This window comes from Palaemon carinicauda, chromosome 4 (assembly GCF_036898095.1).
Source record: "Palaemon carinicauda isolate YSFRI2023 chromosome 4, ASM3689809v2, whole genome shotgun sequence".
Taxonomy (NCBI): Eukaryota; Metazoa; Arthropoda; class Malacostraca; order Decapoda; family Palaemonidae; genus Palaemon; species Palaemon carinicauda.
In genome coordinates, this window is record NC_090728.1 from 82,924,373 (window position 1) to 82,937,757 (window position 13,385).

General features: G+C 47.5%; 1 protein-coding gene across 6 annotated transcripts in view; it reads right to left on the bottom strand.

Moving 5' to 3' along the window:
- Positions 1–13,385, bottom strand: part of LOC137640035 (dnaJ homolog subfamily C member 28) — a 379,044-nt gene that overhangs the window by 232,893 nt on the left and 132,766 nt on the right. For all 6 annotated transcript variants that reach the window (XR_011044297.1, XM_068372404.1, XM_068372406.1 and 3 more), the window contains exon 3: positions 7,179–7,310. Coding sequence is in view for 5 of the 6 variants with exons in the window: in XM_068372404.1 (XP_068228505.1) it covers positions 7,179–7,310 (132 nt within the window). In the remaining variant the exon portion in view is untranslated. The remainder of the gene's footprint in view (positions 1–7,178; positions 7,311–13,385) is intronic.

A 13,385-nucleotide genomic window follows, 5' to 3' on the forward strand; every position in this document is an offset into this window, starting at 1 on the left:
CGAATACAAATAGGGTATAAATGAGGCAGGCAAGGGGGAGAGATAAAATGACAAGGAATTAACATGTGAGTTACCTGGGGGTAACTACGCTCCCTGCAGCTACTGTAGGAAATTTAAGGGCTTCCAAATGTTTAAGGTAGTGTTTCTTGAACACTGACGGTGACTTCCACCCTGTATACCTGGAAAGATCCGTAAAATTCATGTGGTGAAAAAAGTTCACCGAAGTAGCAACCGCTCTGATATCATGTGCAAGAGGAAAAGAGTCAGGGCTAGCTTGTTTAATAAAATACAAAATTTGTTGCCTGATCCCTTTAATGGTAATGGTACCGCCTTGTTCTCTAACGAATAGAGGCCCCGAGGAGTTAGAGGAGGTCCGGGATAAATAAGACCTAAGAGTAGTAACAGGGCACAGAGACGGATCTTGCGTGAGGGGAACAATTTTCCAGGAGGACCATCTGTTCTGAGGGTCTTCATTCTTAGCTAAAAAGAATTTGTTAGGTGAAAGAAGGACCTCTCCCGAAGGATGGAACTCAATATGACCCGGGTCTCTTGACAAAGCTGCCAGTTCAGAAATTCTTGCCCCGGAAGCCAAACTCACCAGGAAAAGTGTTTTCCTGAGAAGGGGAATGTAATCACAAGAACTGTTAATGGTATCAGAAGCCAATTTGAGTACATCATTAAGGAACCAGGAAACCGGGGTAGGACGAGTAACCGGTTTCAGTCTGGCACAGGCTTTCGGAATTGAAGCTAACAAAGAGTCGGTTAAGTCTATGTTAAAACCCACTAGGAAGATCTTTTTCAAGGCAGATTTAATAGTGGTGATAGTATTGGCTGCCAGACCTGATTCTAATAAAGTTCTAAAGAAAGTGACTGTAAGGTTCAAGTTCATACAGTGTACGTCTGAGTCTATCAAAAATTTAGCCAACTTTTTAACCGCAGAATCATATTGGCGGATGGTGGAATCCCGTTTATCTGATTCTAGGAACAGGGTGTTTTGAGGATCGATATTGGCACCATGCATGGCCGCAAACTTCATGAAGTCCATAAAGTTAGGGCGCTCTGAATGTTTGAGAAAGCGTACACAACGCGTGTTTGTACTATCTGAGACAGAACCGGATTGGGTATCGGGTGAGGATGTAGTCTCAACTCTCGCAAGAGAGGGTACCAATTGCTCTTGGGCCAGTTGGGTGCGACCAAGGCTACTCGTCCCTTGAAGGATCTCAGTTTGTCTAGGACTTTCAGTAAAAGATTCAACGGGGGAAAGAGATAAATCCTTTCCCAGATGTCCCAATTCTGTGACATGGCGTCTGTGGCGTAGGCCTGAGGGTCTAGATTGGGAGCCACATATACTCTCAATTTGTGGTTGGACTCCGTGGCGAAGAGGTCCACTTGGAGACCCGGAACCCGAGAGAGAATCCACCGGAATGACTTTAAATCGAGTGACCATTCCGATTCTAGAGGGGAGGTCCGGGACAAGGCGTCTGCAACTACGTTTCGGACTCCCGCCAGGTGGACAGCTGAAAGATGCCAACGGTTCGAGGCTGCTAGGGAGAATATGGCTACTAGAACATGGTTCAGAGGCCCTGATTTTGATCCGCCTCTGTTGAGGCAGCGGACCACCACTTCGCTGTCGAGAACCAGACGAAGGTGTTGTCTCTTGGATGGAGTGAGACGTTTCAGGGTTAGAAGAACTGCCATGGCCTCCAGCACATTGATGTGGAATTGGCGGAATAAGGGAGACCAAAGACCTTGAACTTTCCTGAGCTGAGAATAGCCTCCCCAACCTGATAGGGATGCGTCCGTGTGAATGATTAACTTCGGAGGCGGAAATCGAAGGGGAACTGACTTTGACAGATTGTTGGCCCTTGTCCAAGGCAGAAGTCTTTCCCGGAGAATGGGAGGAAGGCGGACTTTCCTGTCCCGGAGCTTCCGGTTCGCCCTCGAACGCCAGACACGATTGATATCTTTCAATTTTGCTTTCAGAAGTAGATCCGTCACTGAAGCAAATTGAAGGGACCCTAGGATCCTCTCTTGGAGTCGTCTGGAACTTACTTTGTCTTTGAGAAAGCGTTTGGTGTTCATTGCAATCTCTAACCTCTTGGGTTTGGGAAGACACAGAGTGTGAGATATAAGATCCCATTGCAGGCCGAGCCATTGGAACTTTGATTTCGGAAGAAGACGGGACTTCTTGAAGTTGATCTGGAAGCCTAGAGATTGAAGGTATTGGATGACTCTGTGAGTGGCTTTTAGGCAATTTTGGGAGGTGTCTGCCCAAATGAGCCAGTCGTCCAGATAGGCTACTACTTGAATCCCTTGATTTCTGAGTTCCTGAACAGCAACTTCTGCTAACTTTGTGAAGATCCTTGGGGCGATGTTGAGCCCGAAAGGCTTCACCTTGAAGGAGTAATTTTTGTTTCCTAGGCGGAAGCCTAGATACGGACGGAAGTGTCTCGCTATCGGGACGTGATAATAGGCGTCTGTAAGATCGATAGAGGTGGTGACGGCCCCACGGGGAAGTAGGGTCCGCACCTGCGAGACGGTAAGCATTCGAAACTTGTCGCATTGAATGGACAAGTTGAGAAGGGATAGGTCTAGAATCACTCTTCTCTTGTCCGAATCCTTCTTCGGGACACTGAACAGCCGACCCTGAAACTTCAGGTGTTTCGTTTCTTGTATGGCGTTCTTTTGTAACAGGTCCTGGACAAATTCGACTAGGTCCGGAGTGGAATGCTGAAGAAATCTGTTCGGTGGAGGAGGTCCTTGAATCCAACTCCACCCCAGTCCCTTGGAGATGATACTGAAAGCCCAGGGACTGAACCTCCATTTGTTGCGGAAGGCATAAAGCCTCCCCCCTACCCGCTGCATCTCAGTATTGGCTTGAGGAGTTGCCTCCACGTCCGCCTCGGAAGTTCTTTCCCTTGCGAAAGAATCTACCTCTACCTCTGTTCTGGTGTGAACCACGGTGGTAGCCTCTACCTCTGTTATAACCCTGGGAAGAGCCTTGAGCCTCATAAGATTGGTTAAAGGCTGGAGAGGTGGTGGAGGCACCGGGAAGCTGGCTCTTAGGGAGCAGAACGGTGACATAGTCGTCCGAGGAAGGAGCCTGAGAGGTGGAAGGCTGTGCAGGAACAGCAGGAGATGGAGGAAGAGGCTGCCGGAAAACGGACGAGCTACTCTGCTGTTGCCGGAACTGAGTGGAGGTATACGGGCGGAGCCTCTTCCTACCCCGGGCTTGGTAACTTGCGGGATCATATTTCCGCTTAGGAGTCAAACCCCAACGGGCTTTAAGGCTCTGATTAACTCTAGTAGCCTCTGCCAAGACTTCCTCCACAAGATCCTCAGGGAAAAGATTTGGACCCCAACAAGAGGACCGGATAAGTTTATTCGGCTCGTGCCTAATAGTCGCCTCAGCCAGGACGTGTTTGCGGCACCTACGTTTAGCCAGAGCAAAGTCATACAAGTCAAAATATAACGACTGCAAAGTAGCCTTATTAAGAGACTTAAAGATACTTTCAGTATCATAAGTTAAGGCTATCGACTCCGTAGACGTGGCCAAGTTCAAAGTTCGACCAACACGTAGGCGGGAATCATACTCCTGTTTAATAAGGGATTCCGGGAGACGGGGAAGCCGTTCACTAAACATTACTGACGCACAGTCCGCTGTTAGCTTGCCAGAAGTAAAGGTGGTATGGACATTGTCCCAACACTCATTACCTGAAGGAAGAAGGAGGGAGATCGGATCTACCTCTCGGATGGGAGGCAAGGGCTTCTCCTCCAGAGCATATTGAAAAGCCAGTTCTGCAACCTTATTGACGCATGGAGTCACGGTATTCTTGTCCATTAAGAACATTGTGAACGAACTTTTATAAGGCGTCAACATGGTATTGGTGCAACCAATATCATTCAGAAACCTAGCCCAAACAGATTGGGCTTGTTCCTTTGGGAAAATGACAGTCTCTTTGGGGACCTTATCCAGCCGAACCAGAGCTTCCTCGGTAAGCCTGGCATAACCATGAAATGGAAATGCTAGACCAGGAGGAAAGAATTCAAAGTCCTCTAGTGGACGAGTACCAAGACCTTCCAATGTTAACATCCCGTCTGAGAATGGGGAATGAAGAGCCATGCGCCAAGGGTTATTCTTGGTAAACGGCGGAAGCTTAGAGGCATCCGGGATGAGAGAGCTTTGAACTCGCTCCGGAGCACCCTGCTCTAATGCCCCAAGTCTCTGACCAATGTTAGAGAACATCGTGTCCATCTTGGCCTGCATTTCCGACACAATCTTAGACTGGATCTCCGACACAATGCGAAGCATGGCTGATTCGGAAAGGCCCGGGTTAGGAGCAGAAGTGGCGGAATGTACTCACGGGTCGTGAGACTTAGAGGAGGAGCCGGAAGCCTTAGATGAAGGGTTTGTATTTGACTTGGAACTATGGGAAGCCTTGTGGGGCTTACGAGCTTTTGGCAAAGTTCTAGATATAGACTTATCTTTGGGGGGAACCGGGTGTGATCGATGAGACGAATCACGGTCCCCAGAAAAACCATGGAAAGAAGAGAGATCAGATGAAGAAGAAAGAGCGGGGCTGAGGATAGGAATCTCAGCGCCGGTAACACCTGCCTCACTTACCACCCTACCTGCATCCGGATCATCCAACAACATAGGTTCAACATCCAAGTTCAAGGAGGCAACATTGTCTTCCAGATCTCCGGGGGCATCCAACGGATCTTGTTCCTGGTCGATGAATCCCGCTATAGTGGCATCAATGTCGGCAATGATGGGTGCCGCAACATGCCTAGCCACAGTGGCTGAAGACTTGGCATTAGGGTAGATCATGGCACAGTAGTCTTCAGATAGGACGTAAGGCTGTTTAGATTTCACGTTTCGGGCAAATCCCCCAACCCACACTTTCAGTGTGGCCCGAGCCGCAGTCTTCTGCTCCGGGGATGCCTGAAATAATAGTGGGAATTACAGAAAGGAAGATTCCCGGCGGTCCTTCAAGACCATAGAAATCTTACTAAATAGTGTATGTATACCAAAAAAAGGTAAAATAATTAGAAAGACAACATAGCCAACGGGACTCACCGAATCAGATCCGAGGGTGGTGATGAGGTCAAAACAGACCATACAGTTATCAGGGTGCCAGACCACGATGTCTTCCAGCTGAACTCCGCAGAGGGCGTGAGACCTACATACAGTATGGCCACAAAGCTGGTGAAGAACAGCCGCACAGGCCGTCGTCTGACAATGCACCATCTATAAAAAGAATAGTATATGAGAAACTGTAATTCTCTTAAGTAGGGGCGGGTCCGGAGGACCCGGGACTAAACATAAGTCTAACTTAAGACTAGAGCTTAACTGTAATACTCTTAAGTAGGGGCGGGTCCGGAGGACCCGGGCCTAAACATAAGTCTAACTTAAGACTAGAGTATAGCTATCCATTCCGGTCGAGTCGGGATCATAAAGAAGGATGCAACAAAGAATTAAGACACATGGTGTCTGATTTCCCGGAGCGAGGTTAAGCCCCGGGCCGGGAAATAAAAGTACATTCATAAACCAATATATATAGGAACTCCGGGATAGTGATCTGTCATATATAATCATATATAATCATAGGAACTGTTATAAATTAAGAGGGGGGCGGAACTGTAGATAAGAACCGCCAACAGAACCCGGAGGGTTTCGTATAACATAATAAAAGTGTGATAGGTGAATATAAAATAGGGTGCACCGGGATCCTACTCTGTTGACCGGTGGCCAACCCGTCTAGACAGAGACGAAACCGCCGGGACACCCGGAGGACAAAGTCCATAAACACTGAACTACCCCCTCTAAAAGGAGGGAAGGCAACGGTCCCCTAGGGGAGGGGGGAGAGAAGCCTAGCCACCAACCTAGCGAGAGGGGGAGCTTGGGGGAGGATCACGTGATACGGAGCAGCAGGGCTACCAACTGACGATCCCCAAACACTACCAAAACAGATCATACGGAGTAATAAGCACAAATATTCATTATAAAAGTAATAGCGTTGAAAAATATATAAATATACACATAAAAAATTAGGGCAAGGCATGCAACATAATAAATAAATCCCAAAGGACAACAACCTGATGGCTTATATAATAAAAATTGCCGCCCAGTAACGAAGGTCGGCAAGCCATCTACGATACGTAACTTGATATCGGCCCTAAATATGAACCACAAGGGTTCTAAACGCTAAATAATGAATATCCACAATAAAACATATAAAAAAAAAAAAAAATTTTAATTAATAATAAAAATAATACACTTAGTAACACCGCGAGTGAAACTAAAAGCTCTCAAAACAGGAGTACCAACCGTAAGCGGAATCGAGCAAGACCGATATGATCGAAGAGAATAAACTCCTATAATTTAAATATTAAACGATCTACATTGCTCAAAACACAGCAAAACATAGCTTGGTACTTAACTTAGACGGTGTCTCCTGGGAAACCGATGAAGAAGCCATAATCCAGTGAAAAATAAGGCAAAACACGAGAGCACAAACAAGCGGGTTACCACACAGGCGTGCTAAAAAGGAGTTGGGTTCTGAGCGGATGCAGAGTTGGTGGTGCCGAGTGAGGTTGAACGGCTCTCCTCTATTGGGGTCTTTGTCGTGGATGAATCTAAATAGTGCGGGACCTCTGGATTATACGCCCAATTCTATACCGACACCAATAGGTGAGCGAGCTAGTTAACCTAGCACTCCTTTACATTTTTTCTCTGGTATATTTAGCAGTAAATTACCTAAGAATAAGTGCTAATAGGAGCTTATTCACTGGCCGGCACAGGTTCAAGCCCAGAAATAGAATTTTAAAAATAAAATTCACCATTTCAATACATACCCACATTCAATTGATTCTGACTTCCTCTCCACATCTAGTGGGGGAATTGTGACTGAGTTTTCCAACAGGGTGGCATCCAATGGTCATGCATTGTAGTATTAGTTGTCAATATGTGGAATGGCTATTAATACAAACCCACTAATAATCCTCTTTGATTAGCTAATCAACAAAGCTGTATTTTCAAAAATTTATAGCACAATGAATGTTGGGTAAAAAAAACCTTAAATATCATCTAAAGATTGGTTTACTAATGTTTCAAAATTTTCTACTGCTGGTTCTTCCAAGCAGCTCATGATGAATAGCATAGTTAACAAATTTACCGCTTGAAATTTCGTCCCATCTGCCTGGTTATTTCCACTGTCAGGGTGATACTTCTTTGCCAACTTGATAAAAGCACTACGTACGGCTTCCTGGTCGCTACCAATTTTCAGACCCAAGGCCTCATAATGTTGCTGTAGAGAGAAGAATAAAACAATCAGACTACAAAATTATATGAAAAAATGATATTTTGATTATAAAATAAATATTTGAATATACTTACCCGGTGAATATATAGCTGCAACTCTGTTGCTCGACAGACAACTCTACGGAAAAACTCGCCAGCGATCGCTACACAGGTTGCGGGTGTGCCCAACAGCGCCATCTGTCGACCAGATACCCAGCTCTTATGTAAACAAAGACTCAATTTTCTCCTCGTCCCACTGCGTCTCTATTGGGGAGGAAGGGAGGGTCATTTAATTTATATTCACCGGGTAAGTATATTCAAAAATTTATTTTATGATCAAAATATCATTTTTAAATATTTAACTTAGCCGGTGAATATATAGCTGATTCACACCCAGGATGGTGGGTAGAGACCAGTAATATATGTTTACATTTTATGAGCTAAGAGTTTTTTATTTCATTTTAGAAGTTATCAAAATAACAAAAACAAAATAAATAAGTACCTGGTAAGGAAGTCGACTTGAACAATTACTCTGCCTTTAAAGTACGTCTTCCTTACGGAGCCTCGCGATCCTCTTAGGATGCTGATCAACCCCTAGGAGCTGAAGTATCAAGGGTTGCAACCCATACAACAGGACCTCATCAAACCCCTAATCTAGGCGCTCTCAAGAAATGACTTTGACCACCCGCCAAATCAACCAGGATGCGAAAGTCTTCTTAGCCTTCCGGACAACCCAAAAAACAACATTAAAAACATTTCAAGAGAAAGATTAAAAGGGTATGGAATTAGGGAATTGTAGTGGTTGAGCCCTCACCCACTACTGCACTCGCTGCTACGAATGGTCCCAGTGTGTAGCAGTCCTCGTAAAGAGACTGGACATCCTTTAGATAAAAAGACGCGAACACTGACTTGCTTCTCCAATAGGTTGCGTCCATTATACTTCGCAGAGATCTATTTTGCTTAAAGGCCACGGAAGTTGCGACAGCTCTAACTTCGTGTGTCCTCACCTTAAGCAAAGTTCGGTCTTCCTCACTCAGATGTGAATGAGCTTCTCGTATTAACAGTCTGATAAAGTAGGATAAAGCATTCTTTGACATAGGCAAAGATGGTTTCTTAACTGAACACCATAAAGCTTCAGATTGGCCTCGTAAAGGTTTAGTGCACTTTAAATAGAACTTAAGAGCTCTAACAGGGCATAAGACTCTTTCTAGTTCATTGCCTACAATCTCCGATAAGCTGGGAATATCGAACGATTTAGGCCAAGGTCGAGAAGGCAGCTCATTTTTGGCTAGAAAACCAAGTTGTAGCGAACATGTGGCTTTTTCTGACGAAAATCCGATGTTCTTGCTGAAGGCATGAATCTCACTGACTCTTTTAGCTGAGGCTAAGCATACCAGGAAAAGTGTCTTTAAAGTGAGATCTTTCAGGGAGGCTGATTGTAGCGGCTCGAACCTGTCTGACATGAGGAATCTTAGTACCACGTCTAAATTCCAACCAGGTGTAACCAAACGACGCTCCTTAGTGGTCTCAAAAGACTTAAGGAGGTCTTGAAGATCTTTATTGTTGGAAAGATCTAAGCCTCTATGCCGGAAGACCGATGCCAACATGCTTCTGTAGCCCTTGATAGTGGGAGCTGAAAGGGATCGTCCATTTCTCAGGTATAAGAGAAAGTCAGCTATCTGAGCTACAGAGGTACTGGTTGAGGATACAGAGACTGACTTGCACCAGTCTCGGAAGACTTCCCACTTCGATTGGTAGACTCTAAGGGTGGATGCTCTCCTTGCTCTAGCAATCGCACTGGCTGCCTCCTTCGAAAAGCCTCTAGCTCTTGAGAGTCTTTCGATAGTCTGAAGGCAGTCAGACGAAGAGCGAGGAGGCTTTGGTGTACCTTCTTGACGTGTGGCTGACGTAGAAGGTCCACCCTTAGAGGAAGACTTCTGGGAACGTCTACTAGCCATCGAAGTACCTCGGTGAACCATTCTCTCGCGGGCCAGAGGGGAGCAACTAGCGTCAACCTTGTCCCTTCGTGAGAGGCGAACTTCTGCAGTACCTTGTTGACAATCTTGAACCGGTGGAATGCGTAGAGATCTAGATGTGACCAATCTAGGAGAAAGGCATCTATATGTATTGCTGCTGGGTCCGGGACTGGTGAGCAATAGATTGGAAGCCTCTTGGTCAGCGAGGTTGCGAAGAGATCTATGGTTGGTTGGCCCCAAGTGGCCCAAAGTCTCTTGCATACATCCTTGTGTAGGGTCCATTCTGTTGGAATTACTTGCCCTTTCCGACTGAGACAATCTGCCATGACATTCAAGTTGCCTTGGATGAACCTCGTTACTAGTGAGATGTCTTGACCTTTTGACCAGATGAGCAGGTCCCTTGCGATCTCGTACAACGTCAGTGAGTGGGTCCCTCCTTGCTTGGAGATGTACGCCAAGGCAGTGGTGTTGTCTGAGTTCACTTCCACCACTTTGCCTCGAAGGAGAGACCTGAAGCTTTTCAAGGCCAGATGTACTGCCAACAGCTCCTTGCAGTTGATATGCATGTTCCTCTGACTCGAGTTCCACAGTCCTGAGCATTCCCGACCGTCTAACGTCGCGCCCCAGCCCACGTCCGATGCGTCCGAGATGAGAACGTGGTTGGGAGTCTGAACAGCCAGGGGAAGATCCTCTCTTAAGTTGATATTGTCCTTCCACCAAGTCAGACAAGACTTCATCTTTTCGGAAATCGGGATCGAGACCGCTTCTAGCGTCTTGTCCTTTTTCCAGTGAAAAGCTAGATGGTATTGAAGCGGACGGAGGTGTAGTCTTCCTAATGACACAAACTGTTCCAGGGATGATAGCGTCCCTACCAGACTCATCCACAGCCTGACTGAGCAGCGTTCCTTCTTCAGCATGTTCTGGATGAATAACAGGGCTTGACTTATTCTGGGGGCCGACGGAAAAGCCCGAAAAGCTAGACTGTGAATCTCCATCCCTAAATACACAATAGTTTGGGATGGGACCAGTTGCGACTTTTCCAAATTGACCAGGAGTCCAAATTCCTTGGTCAGATCTAGAGTCCACTTTAGATCCTTCAGACAGCGACGACTGGAAGAGGCTCTAAGAAGCCAGTCGTCCAAATAAAGGGAGGCTCGGATGTCCGATAAATGGAGGAATTTGGCAACATTCCTCATCAGCCTCGTAAACACGAGAGGAGCTGTGCTTAGGCCAAAGCACAGGGCCCGAAACTGGTAGACCACCTTTTCGAAAACGAATCTCAGAAAAGGTTGGGAGTCTGGGTGGATGGGGACGTGGAAGTAGGTGTCCCTTAGGTCTAAAGAGACCATCCAGTCTTCCCTTCTGACCGCTGCTAAGACTGACTTTGTGGTCTCAATGGAGAACTTCGTCTTTGTGACAAAGACATTCAGAGCACTGACGTCTAGCACCGGCCTCCACCCTCCTGTCTTCTTTGAAACCAAGAAGAGGCGGTTGTAGAATCCCGGAGATTGAAGGTCCGAGACTTTGACCACCGCTCCCTTCTCTAGCAAAAGTGACACTTCCCGTTTCAAGGCTCGTCTCTTTTCTTCCTCTCTGTACCTGGGAGAGAGATCGATGGGAGACGTTGCTAGAGGGGGTTTTCGTACAAACGGGATCTTGTACCCCTCTCTGAGCAACTTCACAGATTGTGCATCTGCGCCTCTCTTCTCCCAGGCCTGCCAGAAGTTCTTGAGTCTGGCTCCCACTGCTGTCTGAAGTTGCGGGCAGTCAGACTCTGCCCTTAAAGGACTTGAATCCTTCCTTCTTCCCTCGCTTCCCTTCGGCACGAGCACCTCCTCTGCTGGAGGCTCTGCCACGAAAGGGCGGAATAAAGCGAGACGCTGGAGTGTCCATCCTTGGTCTAGCTGACAAGGTAGGCAAAGGGGGAGCTTTGCAAGCTGAGGACGCAACAAGATCGTGAGTGTCCTTCTGCACTAACGAAGCGGCTATTTCCTTTATCAGGACTTCTGGAAATAGGCACTTGGAAAGAGGAGCAAAGAGAAGCTCAGATCTCTGGCACGGTGTAACTCCAGCAGAAAGGAATGAGCAGAGAGATTCTCGCTTTTTCAGGACTCCGGACACAAAGGATGCAGCAAGCTCATTAGACCCATCACGGACGGCCTTGTCCATACGGGACATAATGAGCAAAGAAGTCTCTTTATCTGTCGAAGAGATCTTCCTGCTTAGGGCTCCTAGGCACCAGTCTAAGAAGTTAAAAACTTCAAAAGCCCTAAAGATTCCTTTCAAAAGGTGGTCCAGGTCCGATGATGACCAACAAATCTTTGAGCGTCTCATGGCAAGGCGGCGGGGAGAGTCTACAAGACTTGAGAAGTCGCCCTGGGCAGAGGCAGGAACTCCCAAGCCGAGAACTTCTCCCGTGGCATACCAGACGCTCGATCTAGAAGAGAGTCTAGCAGGGGGAAAAGCAAATGCTGTCTTCCCTAAACTCTTCTTGGACTGTAACCATTCTCCTATCACCCGCAAAGCTCTCTTGGACGAGCGTGCGAGGACGAGTCTAGTAAAGGCAGGTGCGGTAGAGGGCATGCCTAAATCAAACTCTGAAGGCGGAGAACGAGGAGCCACAGAAACAAACTGGTCAGGAAACAGCTCTTTGAAAATAGCCAAAACTTTTCTAAAGTCCAAAGAGGGTTGAGTAGACTTAGGCTCGTCCAATTCTGATTGTTGTTCATCTTGATGTGCAGCAACATCATCATCAGAAAGTTCCTCATCCGACAACTGATGAGGAAACGGCAACGGAGTGGGTAACGGCTGGTTCGCTGAGTCCGGTCGCACTGGTGCATGCGTGACTGAGCCGGACGCAACGTCATGGAACTGCTGCACAGTCTGTGAGCTGTCAACAACCATGGTAGCGCGAGGACGCACAGCGTCTACCCGAGACTGTCTAGACTGACTGGGTTGCGCAGTGGAAACCACACTGGGTTGCGGAGGTTGACGCACCGCGTCAAAACAAGGCAACTCTGATGGTTGTTGAACATCCAGAACGTCAAAGCCAACCTCCGTGGGTCGCTTAACGTCAACATGCGGCTGGCAGCCCACACTGGAACGCATGGGTGGAGGAACTCTCTCAACTGGTGTGCGTGAGAAGGTTACCTCAGCGTCCACAGGACGCACAACCGATCACTTGGAGGGTTGTAGGCTAGGTACTGCACTAGCTGGTACGGCAGCAACCTTCTCCGCATGAAAGTCCTGCATCAGAGACGTAAGCTTAGACTGCATGTCTTGCAGTAAAGACCACTTAGGGTCTACGGGAGCAGGTGCGGCGACAGACGGTGTTAGTGTCTGAAGCGGTACCGCTTTGCCTCTCTTAGGCGGTGAGCAGTCATCGGATGACGGCAACGAGTCCGAACTGACCCAGTGTCTACAACCGGGCCGTTGGACTTGTCCTGAAGGGACCGATTTACGTTTTAACGGTCGCGAGACCTTGGTCCAAAGTTTCTTGCGAGAAACACCTTCAGACGACGAGGTATAAATGGGCTCTCTCGTCTTAGGTAGGTAGGGGCGATCTTGGGGAGATACGCCCGATACCACGGAGGGAACGTCTGTTCGCTGATTAAAGCCTCTCGAACCCATGCGTCGTACGACATTGCTTCTCCCCTGGACTTGGGAGCTTGCAAGAGGTCCCGGACTAAGAGGACGACAGGCACGAACAGACGAACCCTCAAGCGCAACACTGTCCACAACACTATCACTTGGCACTTTAGCACTTCCCACTGCACTTTGGCACTTAAGCTCCTTAACATCCGCCATGAGCTGATTGCGGTCACTTGCAAGGGACTCAACTCTCTCACCCAGAGCCTGGATGGCACGTATCATGTCAGCCATCGATGGTTCCTGAGTGCTAGGAGGGGGGTTAGGAACAACCACTACAGGGGAAGGAATAGGTTGTGGGGCATGAGGAGAGGATACATCAATAGATCGAGAAGAACTTCTCCTAACTCTATCTCTCTCTAGCCTACGTGTGTACTTTTGAAATTCGATAAAATCGAATTCCGAAAGGCCAACGCACTCCTCACACCGATCTTCCAATTGACAGGTTTTACCCCGAC